Source organism: Crocodylus siamensis, chromosome 1, assembly GCF_052110815.1.
Source record: "Crocodylus siamensis isolate JL-2025a chromosome 1, ASM5211081v1, whole genome shotgun sequence".
Taxonomy (NCBI): domain Eukaryota; kingdom Metazoa; phylum Chordata; order Crocodylia; family Crocodylidae; genus Crocodylus; species Crocodylus siamensis.
This window is the reverse complement of record NC_143395.1, coordinates 210,356,100-210,377,658: the sequence shown is the minus strand read 5'-3', so window position 1 is coordinate 210,377,658 and position 21,559 is coordinate 210,356,100. Positions and strand designations below refer to the sequence as shown.

The 21,559-nt window shown below is 47.5% G+C and overlaps 1 protein-coding gene across 1 annotated transcript; it reads left to right on the top strand.

Moving 5' to 3' along the window:
• Nucleotides 1-7,403: 7,403 nt before the first annotated feature.
• Nucleotides 7,404-17,786, top strand: ACRBP (acrosin binding protein). The gene is made up of 5 exons (XM_090040388.1): nt 7,404-7,458; nt 10,953-11,165; nt 15,152-15,246; nt 16,394-16,517; nt 17,034-17,786. The coding sequence occupies exons 1-5, from the start codon at nt 7,404-7,406 to the stop codon at nt 17,450-17,452; spliced, it is 906 nt and encodes a 301-aa protein (XP_089896514.1). The 3' UTR covers nt 17,453-17,786.
• The last annotated feature ends 3,773 nt before the right edge of the window (nt 17,787-21,559 follow it).

Genomic DNA, 21,559 nt, shown 5'->3' with positions numbered 1-21,559 from the left:
AGATTTAACTTCATTTTATAATTTACTTAAAGAGGAATTTCTCACACAAAACCCCTTTATTTACACTGGATATCTCAGGCATTGGTAACTCAAGCAACTGCCAACCTTCCCTCATTGGAAAGAGGCAGTCACAGAAGGCCACTGTGGTGGGATGGGCTGCCCCACAGCTTGGCCAGGCACAGCTCAAGGGCAACCAGCACAGTTTCATTAGGGGCAGGTCATGTCAGACCAACCTGATTGCCTTTTATGATCAGGTCACAAAAGCATTGGATGAAGGTGTCGCCGTGGACGTAGTCTTTCTAGACTTCAGCAAGTCCTTTGACACTGTCTCCCACCCCATCCTCATTAAAAACTTCCCAGAAGGGGACCATTTGTGTTGAAGTGGAGGCTTCAGGTGGGGGCACTGCTGGGCCCTGATGGGGCACTGCCACCTACCTAAGTGAAGGGCTGTGAGGAGCAATTTGTGAGGGGAAGGTGGTAACTAGGGCTGTGTGAAGTTTTGGTCCCTAATTCAATTCAGCGGAGATCTGGTGGCTGAATCTCCAAATTCAAATCAAATTAGGAGACCCTTTAATCTCTCCAAATCGATTCAGAGAGATTCAGAAAGATGCAGAGATTCGAACATAGACACAGCTTTAAGTGTTTTTCTACATACCTCTAGGTAGCAGGTGGCTCGCGAATGCTGCGATGCTGGGATGGATGGAGCGTCCCACAGGAGTGCAGGAAACTCCCCAGCGCACTTGGCAGCAGATCCCACTTCCAGGTCTGCTGGGGAGCATGCCAGTGGGGGCCTCTGCGCACTCCTGGCTTGGTGACTGGTGCCTTCTGGGTCTGGGGAGGTGGGGCCCTGGGAATCAGTGGGCTGCAGGGGGGACCGTCTGTGTGCTCCCTGGAGGACCCAGAAGTGAACTGGAAGTACTTTGGATCCACTTCCAGGTTTGCTGCTGAGCACGTGGAGGGCCCCCCCTCGCACTCCTGTGGGATGCTTCATCTGCCCCACCATTGCAGCATTCACAACCCACACCTGGTACCTAGAGGTATGTAGAAAAAACATTTAAAGCTGTGTCTATGGCTGAATTGCTGATTCTCCAAATCAGCATCAAATCTTCAGATTGAGCTGAAACAAATTGGTGACAGTGATCCAAATCAATTAATTGAATCACTGTCCCAGGTTCGGGCTGAATCTGAATCAAATAGGCCCACTTTGCACACCCCTAGTGGTAACCCCACATTCGATGAGCTTTAGTTCAAACCACCTTGCAGACATTTTTCAGCGCAGAGACACTGATATATGTGATACTCAGAAACTTTTAATCAATGTGGTTCTCTAATTAAAGCGCCCCCCCGCCATGCCTCCCAGAGCATGTGTGAAAATGCCCTTAGAGTCTTATTCTAAATACAGTTCTACAGTGCCTGTAATTCAGTAGGTGTTAGGGAGCAAGGCTGATGAGGGGAGTCCTGCCCCTACTCCATGTGGCTGGAGCTTCTAACCTCCTGCCAGGTATGCCTTTGGGTGAGCCCAGGCTCTGCCCAGTAAGGCTCTGCCCACTCCCTCCTCCCCACTTTCTCCTGCATTCAGCACAGCCCCACTTTTTCCCTGGCACCCGTTCTCCCACCAGTTGTGCTACGCACTCTGTAGAACCCTGCATCTTGCCACCTGCCCAGAGCAACAAAAACTGCTACCTCTAGATTTGGGATTTCATCACTGCAAGAGCTTGCAGATGCCAGCAGTGTGCACGGCATAGGCAAGGGGTCTGACAACAGCATGAAGAGCTCAGAATGGTCTGCTTAGGGGCAATGGACAGCATTACAGCAACAGATGAACAGACTCTCAGCTTGAAAACAAGTAGGACACTTGTTAATTTTAAGTTGGACCCATTTATAGGTTTGTTCTTTTTGCTGCTAGAAAGGGATATTAGTATGGAACCCTCCAAATAATAAACATTACAGGGTACAGTTGGTGAAACTTCAGTGGGGATAATGTAATACCCATGTACCTCCCCTATGACAGCATGTGAAATGTATGTTTTGGGGTAATGAATTTGAGAGGAGGGGGTGGAAATTCACATCGCTGAGTCCATATCCAAGTGCGGACTGCTGCTAGGTGTTCTAACCCACTGGGTTTCTAACAGATTTGGGGTGTTCCATAACACTAACACCACAATTAGCACCTATTGTCAAGGGAGGGGGGAGAGGGTTCCACAAGTAACTGAGGAGTCAAGATGCAGGTAGAGACTGGTATTGCACAGAAAACTTCCCCTGTATTTGAGGGGAGTGCTTCCAGGAGGATTTGGGCCCTCTAAGTGCCAGTCCATATCCCATATGGCTCCCTTACTTTACTAATCTCTCATACTTTCTCACCATGGCTTTTAGTCATGTTCACAAATCTGTTTCAGCTACTTCATCTCAATAAACTTTAATTACTGCTGTGCTCTCTATTGTTTAGGGGTGTACTAAAAACAGAACTCAGTACTAGCTTGTCTTTGGCCTCTTAGGAAAAAAAAATCTGGAAGTTTCTGATAACCTTCTGAGATCCTAAAACTCAGTTCCCAGTCTAGTCCTGTAAGCATAGACAAACAAGCAGTTTTCTTCAGTACCCTCTGAATCACAGTTTGACTGAATTCCAGATGTATCTGGCACCTCAAAGATGGCCACCCGGATGGAGCCCATGGCTCCGGGCTCCACACAGACGGAGCCCCTGGCTCTCAGCTGGGGGGGCTGCCTGTCGCTTTTGCAGGCTCTGGGGCCCGGGAGCATGGCCACCTCCCCTTGTGGGGTCTGGTCCCTTTTGGGGTCTCTGGTGTGCCAGCTGGAGGAGCTCCAGGCCACAGACCAGAGACTGTGTGCCATCAGGGATGGTGAGCGGGAGATAGACTCCTAGTGGCAGGCCCTTCTCCCCTGGGAGCTAGAGGGTAGACCACAGTCTCCCTCCAGGACAAAGGAGGACTCCGGGACCTCCCACTCTGTCTGGTCAGGGGCATGGACCAAGGTGGTCGAGGGCCCCAAGGCCCGCCGCACCAAGGCCCCTGCCTCACCAGAGCTTAGCAACAAGTACGCACCTCTTGCTGCTCCAGCAGAGCCTGCTGAGTTGCCGGCTCCTGCACGCAACACAGGCTCAACTGCAGCTACCACCCCCGCTCTCCCCAAGACAAAATGTAAAGTGTTTGTTGTGGGGGACTGAGGGGGTAATCTGCCACCCCAACCCCTTAGCCCGGAAGTCTGCAGCTTCCCGGGGGCCCGCATCCGGGACATTGCGGAGAAGACCCCAAAGCTCCTCCAGCCCACAGACCATTATCCCATGCTCCTCATCCATGTGGGCACCAATGACATGGCTCGGAGGGCTCCCAGGCAGGTCATGAGGTGCTACAGGGATTTGGGAGAGGGGCTAAAGGGCCTGGGGGCTCAGGTGGTGTTCTTGTCGATCCTCCCAGTCTCAGGCTACGGGCTGAGGAGGGAGAGGAGGATCCATGTAGTCAACCAAAGACTGCAGTGCTGGTGTCATTGGGAAGGCTTTGGCTTCCATGACCACAGCTCGCTCTTTGGTGAGGGAGGTAGCAAGCTGCTGGGAAGAGATGGCCTCCACCTCTCTCCGCTGGGGAGGAGGCTCTTCTCAGCCAGACTGGCTGACCTGCTCCACCAGGCTTTAAATTAAACCCGTTGGGGGACAGGAGAACTACTGCCACTGCTGGCCCACTAAGCAACCCTTGCAAAGCCAGCAGCCCAAGGCACTTAAGGGACCCCACCCTTGCCCCAGCCCTGGTACAATCTGTGGGCAAGGCAAAAGCCCCCAAGGGGACACTTGCCTGCCTGTACACAAATGCCAGGAGCTTGGAGAACAAGCAGGAGGAGCTCATCCTCCTGCTTAAAGTAAATAATTATGATGTCATTGGGATAATGGAGACCTGGTGGGACTCCACCGATGACTGGACCATGGGTATAGATGGCTATAACCTGTACAGTAGGGATTGAGAAGATAAAAGGGGCGGGGGTGTAGCTCTCTATGTTAAGGAAAGCTACAGGCTGATCTTGGCGACCAGGGTGGACGACTGGAGACCCTCTGGGTTAAAATCCGTGGAGAACATGGCACAGGGGACACAACAGTGGGAGTCTACTACAGACCTCCCACCCAAAGTCCTGAGCTTGACCAGGAGTTTGCCCAGGAGCTGGCTGAGGCTGCATGCTCCAGGACCATGGTTGTCATGGGTGACTTCAATTTCCCGGACATCTCGTGGGAGGATCACTCAGCAAAATCCGAGCAGTCGCAAAGGTTCCTCTCGTGCATGGATGACCTCTACCTGACTCAAGAAATCTATGGGCCAACGAGGGGCAAAGCGCTGCTTGACCTGGGACTGGCTACTGGGGATGACTTAATTGATGACCTAGTGATCGATGGGAAGCTGGGTGACAGTGACCACGAACTGATCACCTTCACCATCTGCCGTAAAGCTGGCAAGTCAGTCAGCAACACAGAAGTCCTTGACTTCAGGAAAGCTGACTTTGACAAGCTCAAGAGGCTTGTCGGTCAGGCCCTCAGGGACCATGACCCCAGGCAGATGGGAGTTCAAGAAGAGTGGTAGCACCTCAAGGGAGCAATCCTCAATGCACAAGCTAAGTCTATGCCATCTTGGAGGAAAGGCAGCAAGAGGACACAGCAGCCCCCTGGCTCTCCAGGGACCTAGCAGACCTCCTGAGGCTAAAAAGAAAGGCCTACAAAGGATGGAGGATGGGATTCACCTCCAAGGAGGATTATTCTGCACTGGTCCAGTGCTGCAGGAAGCAAACCAGGAAAGCCAAGGCTGCAACTGAACTCCAACTAGCTTCAAGCATCAAGGACAATAAAAAGTCCTTTTTCAGATATGTGGGGAGCTGGAGGAAAAGCAAGGGCAATAGTGGACCCCTGCTGAACCAGATGGGCCCACTGACACCCAGGAAAAAGCCAACCTATTAAATGGGTATTTTGCGTCGGTCTTTCATCAGTCGACGGGCGGTCCAGGTGAGGGAGATCCCCTGCCCTCCATTAATGCTGACCTTGTGAAGGAACACCTTGAGAAGCTGGATACCTTCAAGTCAGCCGGCCCTGACAGTCTACACCCCAGGGTACTCAAGGAGCTGGCGAGCATCATAGCCCAGCCTCTGGCACAGATCTTTGAAAACTCCTGGCACTCTGGTGTAGTGCCCAAAGACTGGAAGAAGGCCAGTGTGGTGCCAATCTTCAAGAAAGGGAGGAAAGTGGATCCAGCTAACTATAGGCCCATCAGCCTGACTTCTGTCCCGGGGAAAGTCTTAGAAACGTTTATTAAAGAGGCCATCCTTAATGGATTGGCCAACGCCAACATCCTAAGGGATAGCACGGGTTTGTTGCGGGTAGGTCTTGCTTGATCAATCTCATTTCCTTCCACAACCAGGTGACCTATCACCTGGATAAGGGAGAAGAGATTGATGTCATGTATCTTGACTTCAAAAAAGCCTTCAATCTGGTATCCCATGATCACCTCTTGGCAAAACTGACCAATTGTGGCCTTGGGTCCACCATGATCTGCTGGCTGGGAAATTGGCTCCATGGTCGGACCCAGAGGGTAGTAATTGATGGAAGTCACTCATCATGGTGTCCTGTGACCAGTGGGGTCCCCCAGGGCTCTGTCCTTGGACCCATATTGTTCAACATCTTCATTAATGATGTGGACATTGGAGTCAGGAGTGGACTGGCCAAGTTCGCCAACGACACCAAACTTGGGGGCAAAGCATCCATGCTAGAAGACAGGCGGGTGATCTAGGCTGACCTGGACAAGCTCAGCAAATGGGCGGACGAGAACCTGATGGTGTTTAACACTGAAAAATGCAAGGTTCTACACCTTGGGAATTAAAACCTGCAGCATCCTTATAGGCTTGGCAGTGCTACGCTGGCTAGCACTACAGAAGAAAGAGACTTGGGGGTCATTACTGACCACAAGATGAACATGAGCCTGCAATGTGATGCTGTGGCTAGTAAAGCGACCAAACTGCTGGCTTGCATCCATAGATGCTTCTCGAGCAAATCCCGGGACGTCATTCTCCCCTTGTACTTGGCCTTGGTGAGGCCTCAGCTGGAGTACTGCGTCCAGTTTTGGGCTCCTCAATTCAAAAAGGATGTGGAGAAGCTTGAGAGAGTCCAGAGGAGAGCCACACGCATGATCAGAGAGGTCAGGAAAACAAACCTTACGACGACAGGCAGAGAGCCATGGGGCTCTTTAGCCTGGAAAAGCACAGGCTCAGGGGTGATCTGATGGCCACCTATAAGTTTATCAGGGGTGATCACCAGGATCTGGGGGAACATTTGTTCACCAGGGCGCCCCAAGGGATGATGAGGTCAAACGGTCATAAACTACTGTGAGACCATTTCAGGCTGGACATGAAGAATTTCTTTACTGTCCGAGCCCCCAAGGTCTGGAACAGTCTGCCATCGGAGGTGGTTCAAGCACCTACATTGAACACTTTCAAGAGCTGAATCAGCTATTAGATAAAAGCACCGACAGCCATGTCAAACTGAAGCGAAGCCTCTTCCAGTAAAGCACTATTTTTTCCCCCTCATCTGTCAGCACCCAAAAAGGCCGTGCTGTCACTACAGCTGACACTGGTGCAGATACAGCTGCTGTCTCCTTCTGTCATTGCTCCAGCCACGGTTACCACAGGTCAGCCTCCACCAGCCATCCTGCCAGAAGGTCCAGCAACAGGAACTGTTCCCCTCCCCACCATTACCAAGCAGTCAGAAACCTAATGCTTAATACAGAGATTGTTGCACTGAGTAGCTTACTGAGTAGTAGCTGAAAGTGCTGCTGCTTACATGCAAGCAGCTATACGCATGCAGGAAAGAGGCTCATCAGGTAATGGACAAGCCAATCTGCTAATGAGTTCTAGCTAGGGGTAATTTAGCTAAATTGCTGCCTTAGCACCTGGTGTCCGTGGGAGTTTCCTATGCGATACCTGTCTCTGCCTGTATCTTGACCACTCAGTTACCTGTGAAACCTAGGAACTCTGCAAAGTATGGAGAGCTGGAGTCACGAAAAGGCTTGAGGTGCCAAAGTCCAAAATTCTCAATCCCTTATTCTAGCTGTTGCTTACCCCGGGGGCATCAGAAATCCAAGGAGCCTATATTTTCAATCACTGTAGTGCCCTGGGTATGCAAATGTCTGTTTCAGAGCATGCCCAGAACTAGTGCTTAAGTCCTAACAGTATCAAGAATCTAGACATCTGTCTCAACTAAAAGTTTTTTCTGAAACTCTTCATACTGGAAGTTTTTTCCCTCCCCCTCCAACCTTGACTGCAGGGACCAAGTCAGCAGATATTCACAAAGCGTAAGTAACCCCCCACACAACACATCTTACCTGAATTCCAACAGCTGCATAGTTAGTGCACTCAGTGGAGACATGGAGACCTCTTCTTTTAGCGGGGAATCTGAATTCAGATCCTCTTCTCTCTCAGGTAAGGGGTACTGTGAGGATGGTAGCTTCTGCTCAAGCCATTCTGCTCAAGCCATTCTGCTCTTAGCATGAAATAATTAGATATTCAAAGAGAATGGCTCTCTAGCCCAGTGGGAGCAGAAGACTTGGTTCCAGGTAGCTATATAAGTATTCTGTAGAAAATGAAATAGCATCACCAGAAGACACTGGGCCATCCTTCCCCAACCACAATCCAGAGCAGCTTAATAAGTAATGTGGCCTCAGCGTTCTTCTAACAGAGGAGGGATTTCAGTATGGATCTCCCATCACCCAGGAAAGATCTCTAACCATGATGGCACTGAAATAAACCCAGGCACATCCTCCTGCCAGGGAAAAAAAGTACTGAGTACTGACATGGAACTCATTGCTGACTATCTCCATAAGTGGCACTTAAAGTTGAGCATCAAAAATCAGTACCATCACTCTTCCACTTAAACAGTTGTTAAGCTAATAGCACACTGAATATCAAAGTAGGGAACCACATGCTTCCTCATGAGTATACCCCAACCTACTCAGGAGTTACATTAGACCATTCCCTCACCTATAAACATTCAGAAAGTCAGCAGTAAAGTCTCTGCACAGGTAGCTGCCTTAAGATGTTTAGCCAGTACAATATGGGGTGCCAGCTACAAAGTGTTTAGACCCACTGCACTTGCCATGGTATATGGTCCAGCAAAATATTGTGTTCCTGTATGGCCCAAAATTTGTCACACTAAAAAGCTTGACACTGTACTTATCAGTGCACTGAGACTTATAACAGGCTGCACAACCTAAACATATACAGAAGTACTACTCCCTGTACTCTCAGGCATTAGACATAAGAAGGCAGACCCTAGCACAGGGGTGGGCACAATGTGGCCCAGTGGGCCAGGCCATTCTATCCAGACCACAGGGCCCCTAGAAAATTCAGAAAATTAATATTTATCTGCCCTGGGCTGCCTATCGTGCAGCCCTTGATGGCTTGCCGAAACTGAGTAAGTGGCCCTCTGCCTGCAATAATTGCCCGCCCCTGCCCTAGCATCGTTACTGGCAATAGAAGCAAGAGATAACAAAAATCACCTGCTTCACCAACTGTTGACTGAAGACCTGAATACATGGAGGCTTCAGGAACTTAAAAGTCATAAAGCATTTATACATGAAGCCCACAATCTCCTGGAAGAGACTGGGGCTGCTGAACCAAACCTATGGGCAGCAACGGGGTGGGTTGACCACTGGGAAAAGTTAGCCCAATCCCTACAGCACTTTATATTAATGCCAAACAAGTCCCCTTTTGGGCATGACCTTGACAGAGAAGCGTGGATCAGCTGAACAGACTGAGATCTGGATATGGACATTTCAGAACACTTCACAAGATGAACATCTTGGACAGGCTCCTGCATGAATGCAGTGCCTAACAAACAGCACAGCACTTAATTGAAAGCTGCAGTCTTTACAAATGTCCAGATGAGGCAGGTGGAATCTGCACATTGAGTGATAATACCAGACAGTGGCTCATAAATTTGGAAGCTGATATCTGATGCCACAAAAGAAAAAGAGATAGTGGGGGGGCATAGGAGCACAATGGAGCTCAAGTCTTTCTGAGTTTGTCTTCTCTGGGGTTTGTTCACCTCCAGTAATAAACGTGTAAACACTAGTCTGGATGCTCTTCCAAATATTGTTCTAGGCCAGGGGTTTTCAACCTTTTTGGAGCAGTGTACCCCGATGGCCGGACGCAGAGCAGGGGTGGGGGGGTAGGCACAGCTGAACACAGAGCAGCAGCAGCCGCCACATGCGAGCTTTCCTCGTCACTCGTGTCTGGCCTGGTGGACAGTGCCTGCATGGCAGTGTGGGATGGTGCATGGTGGCACTCTGTCCCTGCCCACCCATGCGTATCCCCTCAGGCCTTCTCAAGTACTCCCAGGAGTATGCATACCCCCAGTTGACAACCCCTGTTCTGGGCTGTGGATGTTTGGACGTTTTGTGGATTGAGCTTTGGAACATGAGTGCGGGCTGGAGAGATTGGAGCATCCTCTTGACGGCTTACCAAACCAACTCATCTCAATGCCCTTCCCTCACAATCCTCCCCAGATCTCAGCTGCGTCTGTTGCACCCTTCCTTTTCAACCCCCTTCCCCCCAGATGCTTTCACCTGCTGCTCTTTTCACCTACCTATATCCCTCCGTGCTGGCTTTCACTACTCAGCCCTCATGAAGAATGTCTTGCATTTGAAAACTTGCCTAACCCTATCCCGGCTATGCAGTTGGCCCAATAAAAGATATCACCCCAAGTAATCCTTGACTCTCACATAATTTTTGGACCTTTGTGGCTACAGCATCACTCTAACACTACTACATCCCTCTCTTCACTTTCCTTACAGCTCCCACTCTTCCCCTGAATTCTCCTACTCTCGTCCCCCTGGTACGTTCCAGCCTTTTTTGCCAATCATCAGCTCCTCCATTTGCTTTTCATCTCCCATCCTTCATGACCCGCTCTGTGTCTCTGATTCTTCCTTTCTCCTTGATCCCTTTGCCTTTCTCCCCTCCTCGCCCCCCCCACACCCACTGGGCATGTCCCCAAGGCTCTGACTGTGAGGTCGACTGTGAGGTCGCAGTGTTCTCTTTCCATATTGCCCTTTGAAATAGGAGCTGTTGGTGTGGGTTGGAGACTGGCATTAAAGTGGAAAAATGATGGGGCTCCATTTTCTGCCATATGCTCTCCTGGTGGGTGAGTAACCTGCAGGCACCCTTCACCCCTCTCCTGATCAGGTTGCCCCATCCTTGTCGGGGACCACTTCAAACCCCTAAACCCACAAGCTGTGGTGCTGTACGTATATTAAATACTTAAAAGGATGTATCTGGCCATCTTTCCTCAAAGGGATTAGACTCCTGGAAAGCCCTTCCCCAAGCAAGCACACCTCCTAGGCCCCTTGCTCTTCCAAAACATCCTCCAGCCCTAAACACTAGGTGGCCCCATTCCCATACACTTCACCCTTAGTTCTTTTGTTAGGAAGCCTAGGAGCTCTCAGGAAGGGACTGTGGCTTGAGAACAAGGAGGAAATGCTACAAGGTCAGAGCCCTTGTTGTTAAGCATGAGCCCTGAGAGCTGTAGGGGCCAAACACGTACCAGGCACAGCTAATGATAATTGTGCTAAAGGCACTGGCTGACTTGGGGAGATGGAGGCATGGTACTGAGGCTTTCACTCTAGGGCCCTGGTACCGGGTCTGCTGGATTGGCTGGCTCAGTTTGTTCACAGATGCACCCAGATCCAAAGGAAATGGGGTGGCTCTGGAGATCTGTGGAAAAACCTCTTATCTCTGATGTACAGTTCTACTGTGGCCTGGCCAATGTGGAGGGCAGGTGGGAATTTCAGTCCAGATGGGTCTATTGGCCCAAGCTACTTGCTGAGGAAGCAAAGGGGACTGACAGGTTTACAAGCTACTTTTTTATTTCCCTTACTGTGCCTGATGGCTTTCTTCTCCTTGTCCTGCCTTCTTCACAGTTTTTCTGCAGTCGCTGGTGCTGCCTCTCTGTGGCAAGTCACTCCCAGCTCCAGGTACCCCACTGTCTGACAGCGAGTACCAGGTCTTTTTCTCTGCCCTGCTATCCTCTCAGAAGGCTAATATGTTCTGTCAGATCCGACGCACTCAAGGATGCTACGATCCCAATATCATCTGGCTGGACCAGCACGAGAACCATGGCTGGATCCCAGAGGGTACAGAGAGGTTGGGTGGGCGAGGGTGAGGTGTGTCATCAGTTCTGTGCTAAGAGCACCCCAGTGCCTAGAGCAGCAGTTCTCAACCTTTTTAGACTCAAGGCACCCCTTGGAAAATGCCAGCTCTTATTTTTCACTCATTTTTTGACTATGGAAATATAATAGAGCAGTTCTTCTGTTGCAAAGAACTCAGAAAAATCACAACAGGTCAGAGTTTTTGACTATGGATTCATATTTGAAATCTCTGGTTTTAACTTGTGAATCATGTGTAGGTATTTACATACCTAACAGTGCTAATATTGCACAGCACCCTACAGCACCCTTCACAGGATATCACAATACCCAAATGTGCTGCAGCACCCTTGTTGAGAATCACTGCCCAAGAGACTCACCACAGCTCCTGCCAGTATGAATCAGAGGGAGCAGCTATTCCTGCTCTGAATGCTTCAGTATAACCCTGCATTTTTGCTATTACAGCTCTGGAAACTTGCCAAGCTACTGTTGGGAACACCTCAGTTGCTGTCTACCAACATCTTGGGTTCCTGATTACATAGACTTGTCACATGTCTTTGGGAAGCCCCATTTGATATGTTTCTTCCCTGTGGCTCAGACTTTATTTCAATTAACTATGAACTTAGTAGGCAATTTAATAGCAGTTGCTAGTTCTAACTGTGTATGCCTCAATGTGGTGGAACTCCTTCTTGCAAGGACAATATTTTTTGTTTCCCCTTAGGAAACCATAGCTGCAGTGGTAGAATTATCCCTATCTTATTGCTGTGTACAGGCTTGGTGCTGCCCTTTATATACATTAGGAATCGGCTGAACCCTGGCTATTCTAGCTGGTGCTCAGGGAGCTCCTTGGGCCTTTTGTCACAGCACTGTCACTGCTGTTTAACTTGTTCTGTCTCTTTTCCCACTGCTGCTGGCTTCAAAAGTTTGTTTGCTCCGGGTTTAGTGTGAAACAAGAGGACTAAAGGGGCTGATGTCCATGCCTTCAGTTGCTATAGCTCTCCAGTTGAGCAGAACTGTCCCTATCTGTGGCTTGATTACCTCACTGTCCTGTTTTCAGTAGTTTCTTGACAATTTTGACAGCTGTGTCTGCTTTGCTGTTGGCCCAGCTGTGGTGGTGTCCGGATGTGATACATTGGCATTCTGCTGACACAGCAAAATAAGCAAAATTCTGGCAGGCAATCTAAAGTCCATTATCTGTAATAGCAGCCTTGAGAATGCAGTGCCAGACATTTGTTTAGCAGTATTCGAAATCATGTCCAATTGGATGTAGGTTTGTGGGATGACAAGGGGCCTTTTCTCAAAGCTGTTACAGCAGTCACATTTTCTACTGCACAGATATTCTGTGGAGCTGACTGATGGAAGGAAATATACAAAAAAATAAAAAGAAATCAAAGTTAGTTGCATTTCTGACCACTGCTTGAGTGGCTGGTTGCTGCTAGCCAGGAAAACAGGGATTTTTTTTCAATAGAAAACCTGGGCTTTTTTGTTTTGCAGCCCACTAAGTTAATTTTGCATTTTGTGGCCTTAGTGTGGGTGATGAGGTGTTATCTGAGAGCATGTCATCCTCACTCCTCCCTTGGTATGCATTAGAGGGATGTTTCTGTTACTGGTTGCATTCTCTTGAAAACAAATTATTTTTTCCTTGTAAAGCCACATATAGCATCACTTCTAGACATTTTAATTTTTCCTGTTTTGTGCCACACTGTATTGCTTGTTCTTGCCCTTCATTGAATTGTATTCTTCTATTCTTGCTTTTTGTCTCTGCCTTTTATTTTGTGCATGCTGATGCTTTGGTCATTCCTAATGCCTTCAGTTTTTGTGGTCATTTCTTTGCTGCTTCTCTCAGCAGCACATATCATGAGCCTGATTAAGGTCTAACTCAAAGACATAGCAGTACATATCCTCTGCTTCAAGCATCTTGCTAGAAACAAAAACAACTTCTAATGAAATACTGTGCAAGTGAACCATATTAACTGGGGCAACCTATTGCATATCACTCTGTTGCTTCCATTTGAGTCTGAGCATGTGTTGGGGGAATATACTGCTCGTATTTTATATTTTGCTTAGGCAGAAGATATTTTTCTAAGCCATCTACTTATATCTTCTCTTTCTGCATCTGTTAGCTGTTAAGTGCTGATAAATTTGGGGAATTCACATTCCCCAATTACATGGGGAAGCATACTGGTTTAATTCTACTACTCTAACTCCCTGTATGGACATTCTTATTCTGGGATAACTGCTTTTGCTGTGTTAGTTTATATCACCTCCAAAGTGGCATAATATGAAAACAAAAGGCGTTTTTATTCTGAAATACTAGAATTTCTGAAATACTAGAATGTGTGGGGAGTTACCCCCGCATAATCAGACTGCGGCAATTAAGCTGTAAAATTCTCTGTGTCAGAAAGCCCTAATATTTAGACAGCGTTAGGAAATATTTAGCTAGTGCACTATTCAGTACAGCGACCTTAATCACCAGCCTCTCTGTCCAGTCTCGCAGCCACCACAGTGTTTGTTCTGAAGAAGCTCCAGTTCTCACAGATATCTTTGCACACCTGCAAAACAGTAGAGGCTGAGGAAGTTGCTCACAGCCATTGCCAAAGTGCCTTGATGCCTCTGGTCAGCAGCAATAGAGAATTGAAGCCATGAAAAGTGTTTTACTTGTGAGACTAGCTTGAGGTGTGCACCTAAGAAGCCTTTTCTGATACGCATGAGATGTTCTTGGTCCTACAACAATTCCAGAACAATGTTGTATATTGAACTTGAGCACAACTTGCAGGCACTTCCTTTAGGAACTGTTTATCTCCTTTGGCAGAGCATGACATAACAGTGCCTATCAGCAGCCCTTCAGCCAAGCTAAACTGTGTCACCACATTTCATGATTTTGCCCCGAGTGAGGATTCCAGCCGGGGCAACAGCCAGTCTGGGGATGAAATGAGAAGCTCCATATGCAGGAGGATTCCAGCCCTGCCTGAGGGAAATCCCCTCTTATTGCCTTCCCCATTTTGCCTGCTTCCTGTGGTACAGCAGCCCTCCAGGGATGCAGCAGAAGGTGGGCGGAGCTCCTTCCAGGAGATGATACTGTTGTCACAGAAGGAGAAGGGGGAAAGGCTGAAGCATAGAGCCCAGCAAGCCTCTTCCTCTTCTGTGTTTCAGGGATGTTGGTTGTAGCTGTGTTGGTTGGCAATTTGTCTCAAATGGAGATAGGTTTGATTTGGGGGCTGGAAGACAGCTGGATGTAGAAGTGAGATCTCTGGCATTGGGAAGGACTGGTAATGCTAATAAGGGCACAGGGAGATCCAAATCACAAAACAGACTAAAAAGCTCAACATAAGCTTATTGCTTTTAAACTTTGTGATATTTTGAGCCTGGTATGTAGTTCTTGAGCCTTTACAGATGACCAATAGGGCATGGAATTGGCAGACAGCTTTGCACTAACTATCTCAGGCCCCACCTCCTGCTCTCACGGTGCATGCGTAAGCATACAGTCTACAAAACTGAGCAGATTTTCCTGGTGAAGTGTACAGAGACATTTTGGGTAGAACACGTGGGTTTGTTGCTTACTCTGACATTTGTTAGCCCTGTTTGAATCTTGACATTATGCCCACAAAATCACTGCTCCTGTTTGTTTTCCTCGATGAGGAAAACCAGATGTCTGCTACAGGGGCTTTAACACCGTATGACAAAGGAAAGAGGTCCAAAGTAGGCTGACCAAGGCAGCCATGGGGCGAGATGCTGTAACAAGAGTTGTGAGATAGGAGGCCATGTGAACTTTAGCAATGTAGTGCACTGCCTCCTGGCTCCAATTGGATGTTTTTAACTTGGCTGTTCACTCAAGCAACCAAGGAGCATTCCCTTCTCAGCCAGCAATAAGAATGGAACAGGTACTTGAGTCAGCATCTGATTCATGTTGCTTATGAGCAGGAAGTTGATTTCCCCATTCCTTTCATCTCAATTTATGTTTCCTCTCACCCTAGGCTCAGTATGTACCAACCTCCCAGAAGCCTCCTTGTTTCAGACCTTCTGTGAGTTTGCACAATATCGTTGTACCACCCGCAAGTTTTACGTCAAGGTGAGGTGGGCAGGTCTGAGGGGTAGGGAGACTATCAGTGGGTGCATCTATATGAGAGACTAAATACACAGTAGGCTAATTCTACTGTGCATTAGCACGGCAGGCAAAAACCATGCTAATGTGTTAATGCACAGTAGAATTAGTCTACTGCACATTAGCATCACCTAAAAGACATGCGCTGGCACTACTGTGCAGTATCACTGGTTACAGCTCATTGTTAGTGCCTGGTATTACATGTAGATGCATCCACTGAGGAGGGAACAGTTCTTGGAGAGATTGTCATAATGAAGTGAGGGGCCTAGAGGGTGTACTTCAAGGGTGGGGATAAACCTTGGAGGATTGTTGCAGGGGAGGGAAGGGGCTTCGGCAGAATTAGTAATGTTTGAAACAGTCTTCTAAGCAAATGAGTGGTGGCTAAGATCTGGAATAACTTCAGGGTTGAATTTGAAAGGTTTATGGAAGGGACAGCGTGATGAGATGGGGAGGTCCTTGGATCAATTATCAGCACATCTGAGATGTGGATTCAAAGTATTTGCAATTCAAAGTTCTTTTATTTAAAGTTTTTCCCTCCAGAATGCTTCATTGCTGTTTTTTTCCCTTCACACTTTCTTCTCAATCATTGGACAGGAGCTATAGGTAAAAGTGGATGTTTGACTGGGGTGCACCTGAGCTGTTATTGATACTTAGAAATCTCTTGTGTACCTGGCTAGAGGGTCTTTCTCTTCCACTCAGGATCAGGCTGATCACCAGATTTGGTGTCAGGAAGAAATTTGTCCCCTAGATCAGATTGTGCATGTGATTGTGGAGTCTAAAGAGTTAGAACGGATCATTTTTCAGGGCTCCTTATATAAACACTTGCCTGCAAACACAAAGGATGGGATCTGATGGACCAGTAAGCCCCTTCCAGCCCTGTATTTCCATGTTCCTATGTTCCATTTATCCTCATGAAGGAGAGGAGTCTGGTGGGGCTATAGCAGGAAACTGGAAGAGTCTTGAGAGATGGCTGAATTGGAAAAGAGAAAGTTCAGACAGGATTATCATAATAAAGGGAAAGTATTTTAAGAAGGACTACTGCAGGGAAAAGGAAGACTCTTGCAGGGTATACTGCACTGGGGGCTCTAACTTCTCCCTCTCTCTTCCCATGCAGCGAATCCTGTGTCCTGATTTGCCTTCGCCAAAAAAGCTTCCAGCCCAAGCAGAAAGGCCTCATACCGTGGGCTCTTGGGCAAAGGGCGACTCACTTGTCCTGACCAGCCCTCCTAAGAAACCAGGTACAGCAATGCTGGGGCAATTCATCATTCATGCCAGGCAACTGTACCCTATGCCCCCTCTGGCTCTATCTCTTCTCTTTATTCTGCCTCATAGAGAAATTATACACAGGGCCCCATGCAAAGAGGAAGAGGGGATGGGTAGGAATGTAAAGGGATCAGCAGGCATAGTTGTGGGACCAGACTAACACTGTACAAGATTGTATCCTGGGGGTGCACCTCCTTGATGGGAGTAATGGAGGGCGTGTGTGTGTGTGTGTGAGAGAGAGAGAGGGAGAGAGAGAGAGAGAGAGAGAAAGGAGAGATACAGATGGAGGAGTTCACATATTGGCAGAGATCATATAAGTGATCAACGATGGGGGAGAGCAGGATTGGACGCATGCACCTCTTAACTGACAAGAATCCAAGAAGCATGCGTGCTTATGTGTGTCTGTGTTTCTCTGCATGAGGGGTGTTTCTGAGAATGGCGTGTGAGGTTTATCTGTTCTTCAGATGCTCTGCATCTTGTTCTTCACCTAGATTCTAGGCACCTGAAGGAGTATCGCAGGCAGCACACTGACATCCGGCTATACCCCCACATTGACGCTATCCTGAAATATGCGTATGCTGTTTCAGGCCAGGAGCCAATGCCCAAAGGGTTCCTCCATGTCACGCCAGTGCGCCAAAGAACCCAAGAGCACCTGGACCTGCCAGGGCACCTGCAAGTCACAACCTTATCTGAAACATCACTGGGGGTGAAGCTCAGCACCAAGATTGAGAGAGGCACAAAACAACACATAGACTATGTCATTGAGCAGCTAATCAACTTAGCATTCTCCTTGGAGGGGTCTCTGGACATGAAGACCACACCTGTGCCAGTAGGCACTGAGCTGGACCAGAAGGGTTCAAGCAGTGGTGCCCAGGAAGAGGTCCCAGTAGCGAGTTTCACTGGCAGGTAAGGTAAAGACCCAGCTAACAAGTGGTCTGAGTGGCCATGTGTCAGAAAGTGCCCTCCAGCAGGTGCTTGCACGGACTACTATGCTTTGTCTGGCTTCTGAGAGAGTCCCTCAGAGCCAGCCCAAACTTGGCTTCTAAAGCAAAGGGGGAGGTCAGGCTCCTTCCTTTTCTGAGATCCTGTCCTTTCAGTCTCTCACATTCCCTGGTACTCTGTGGCCCCTGACTCAATGAATTAGCATCCAGTTCTGCTCCTGAGTGAGATTTTGCCTCTTTCTGGGGAGACCGAGTGCAACTCAAAAGTTCCAAGCAGCAAAGCAGACGGTCTCTTAGTAAAAGCATTTACGGGGGTGGAGGCCACCCACCCACAGGTTTTCTGCCCCTTCCAAGGGTAAAGCTGTTCCTCCATCTCCAATACAGCCCACACAGCCCAGGGTACCCCCAAAGATACTCAGCTGTTTCTTTTTCAGTTTTTTTGGGCTCTGAGACCCACAACTCCTCAGCTTACTCTCCTGACACTGTGCTCAGCAGCTGACAACTAACAAGTTCAGTCTGTCCTGTGTTTTTATCTCCATCAGCTTCCCAAGTGTGGGCCATTTCACCTTTGCTGATGTGCCAACAAAACTATTCAAGACTCTGTGGATAGTAGAGGTCCACCTTGTCTTGTCCCACACAGTTCTCTTGCTTCATTATCTCTTTAACTTACTCCTTTCCTATGAACTAGCTTTATGAAGAAAATGAGGCATACAACATTACAATAACATGAGCACTGTTAACAGAGAAATATTACAGTAAATCCCATAGTTAATCTATCACACCATGGCCATTTCCCCACACTCTACCTTGTGTATGTGCATAGTGAGCTTCTCTTGCATAGACATGCTCTTGTGCCCAGGGAGGGGAAGCAGAGCTTCATAACAATGCACACTGCCCTGCCAGCTCATGCATCACACAGCAGAGCTTCTCAGAAACAACATGCATAGAGTGAGCTCCCCACCAGCTCAGTTCAGCTGTTTGGCTCAAACAGGAAGTCCTTAAGGCAGGGCAAGTATTGCCAAAGGGTGAAATGATACAGTCTCCCCAGGTATTTTTGTGAGATGGGTAAACTGTTTGGGGTTTGATCTCATGTGCATTTGCCATTCTTTTATATCCATTGTTCTGCTCCTTTTCCCCATGGCCAGTACTTTACAGTTCCTGGTGAACTGTGGAAATATCTCACCTGTCCATGTTGTTTGGGACATGTGAGTAAAAAGTGCCTCTCTGTGTCTGTCTTCCATTGCCTGTGAGCACAGGAGGTGTAAGTTTCTTTGCTGAGGATCCTGCATGACAAAGGTTTCAGGAGTGCTCTGTCTGCATGTAACAGAGTAGTCTAGCCCTTTAAAGAAGGTAGACACCCTGGGCTAGGAACCCAGCTGTGGGGGATTAGCTGGCAGTTAAAAACCCAAGGTGGGCTACAGCGAGGAGCTTGAGCTAGGGGAAGGAACAGTTTGAGGGCAGGGAGCAGACTGGGTAGTGGTGCTTGATTCTAGGAAGGACTGGAGCTACAGGGTCTTTTCTGCTGTCTGGAGAAAGGCTAAAGTCTTGCTGTACGTGGAACATAAGAACTTATAAGAATACAAGATATGCCATTTACTGGGTCAGAACATAGATCCGTATTCCTCAGTCTTCTGTGTCACATGAGGTCAGAGAGTAGATGCTGAAAGGAAGAGTGAACACGGTACAACAAGGGTTTTTTTCTACGGTTTCTCTCTCACTTGCAGTCTCCAAGATTTAAGGTCTAGGAAGTTCTGATTCAGAGGCTGTGCCCCTCACTCCTGTACTCAGTAGTTACTGATACACCTTTCCTCTAAAAATCTGTCCAGTCTGTTTTTTAATTTAGCTGAACTGTCAGCTTCCACAACATCCTGTGGCAATGAGTTCCCTACTTCAATTACACATAGTGTAATTTTGTTAGTTTTAAACTTACTACCTACTTGTTTCATTTTTTATCTCTAGTTCTAATCCTAAGAGAGAGAGTAAATAAAAAAATCCCTATTTCTCTTTACCTTTTAGTATTTTGGAAACCCTGGTCATATCCCCCCACACGCATCTCTCTTCTAAACTGAATAGGCCTAGCCTCTTTAGTCTCTCCTCATTTGAAAGTGCTTCCATATCACTAATCATCCTTGTCGCCCTTCTCTGTACGTTCTCTAGTTCTTGTATATACTTTTTGAGGTGGGACAGATATGGGCACAGTATTCAAGGTGTGGACATTTATACAACACTGTGGATTTATAAAGGGGCATAATGAGACTTTGTGTTTTGCTTACAGTTCCCTTCTTAATTATCCCTAACATTTTGTTTGCCTTTTTGATGGCTGCTGAGCACTGAGGTGATGTTTTTTTGTGAACTGTCCACAATAACTCCCAGATTTCTCTCCTGTGTGGTAAGAGTAGTGCCCATCATAGTGTAAGTGTAGTTTGGGTTATTTTTGCCCATTTGTATCACTTTACACTGATCTATGTTGAATGTCATCTGCCATTTAGTTGCCCATGCACTCAATCGTGCCAAATCCTTCTGTAGTTTCTTGGTCCACCTTGGTTTTCACCACTTTAAATAATTTTGTGTCATCTGCAAATCTGGCTGCCTCGCTACTCACCACTTTTCCAGATCATTTATTATAAATGTGTTGAACAGTACCGGTCCCAAACACAGATCCCTTGGGGACCCCACTGTCTCCTTCTTTACATCCTGAAAATGACTCTCAATACTCACTCTTTGCTTTCTATCTTTGGGCCAATTCTAATACATAAGTGGACCTTCCCTGTAATCCCACAACTACCTAGTTTAGTTACAAGTCTCTGATGGGGGACCTTGTCAAAGACTTTTTTTTAAGTCCAGAAACATTTATGTCAGCTGGATCACCCTGATCCACCTGCTTATTGACATCCTCAAAGAACTAGAAGATTGGTGAGGCATGATTTCCCTTTGATAAAGCCATGTTGATTCCTCCCCAGCAAGTCATAGTTGTCCATATGCTGAATAATTCTCTATTATTATTACTATTATTATTATTATTGTTGTTGTTGTTGTTTCTACCAGTTTCCAGGAAATTAAGTTCACCAGCCTGTAATTCTGTGCATCCTCTCTAGAGCCTTTTTTAAATATGGGGGTCATATTAGCAATCCTCCAGCCCTCTGATACCAAAGCTGTTTTAAATGATAGGTTGTCTGCTACACTTAGGAGTTTGGTAATTTCCACTCTGAGCTCCTTCAGGACCCTAAGGTGAATGTCATAAGATCCTAATAATTTAGTTTATCAATTTCCTGTGATAGTTTATCAATTTTTATCAGAATAATTTCCTGTTTAGTTTATCGATTTCCTCTAGGACCACATCTGTTGAAACCTCAGTTTGGATCAACTCCACTGACTTGCCTCTAGAGAGGAATAGATCTGGTGAGGGGAATCTACCAAACAACTTCCACAGTGAAGACAGATGCAAAGAATTCATTTAGTTTCTTGGCAATGGCCCTGTCATCCTTTAACATCCCTTTTATCCAAAGAACCAACTGACTCCCTGGCAGGTCTTCTGGGCAGATCTTCATGTCCAGATATTTATTTCTTTGTTGAAATCAGTGGTTCTCAACCTTTTTTGACTTGAACCTGCCACCTCCACCCCCTTCCATAACTTTTGTGAATTGAGTACCACCCCCAGTTTCAAAAACTAATTAATATATTTCAGTGCTTTCTTCTTTGAAGAGAGGCTGGATGGCAAGGGTGGGGGACTGACCAGACAGGGACAAGACTGAGTCTGTGCTTATCTGCTTATCTCCTCATACCTGGTGGCACCTGGGGGATGCCCAGCACCCCCGTTGAGAGCCGCTGCTTTAGACCAAAGAGTATTGTTTTGTATTATGAGAACTGGCTAAGGGGCTCCCAAGGAAGCAAAGCCAGACAGTAAGTTTGCAGACTCCCAAGCCTGCTTATGGGTATTGCTTGGATGGTTTGAAGGACTCCTTGGCCACATCCAGATAAGCAGGGGCATAGACTTGCAGTGGGAAAAATCGTAGAGGCACAAATTTGTGCCACAGCACATGCCCCTATACGTGCACTTTGCTGAGGGCAAATTGTCC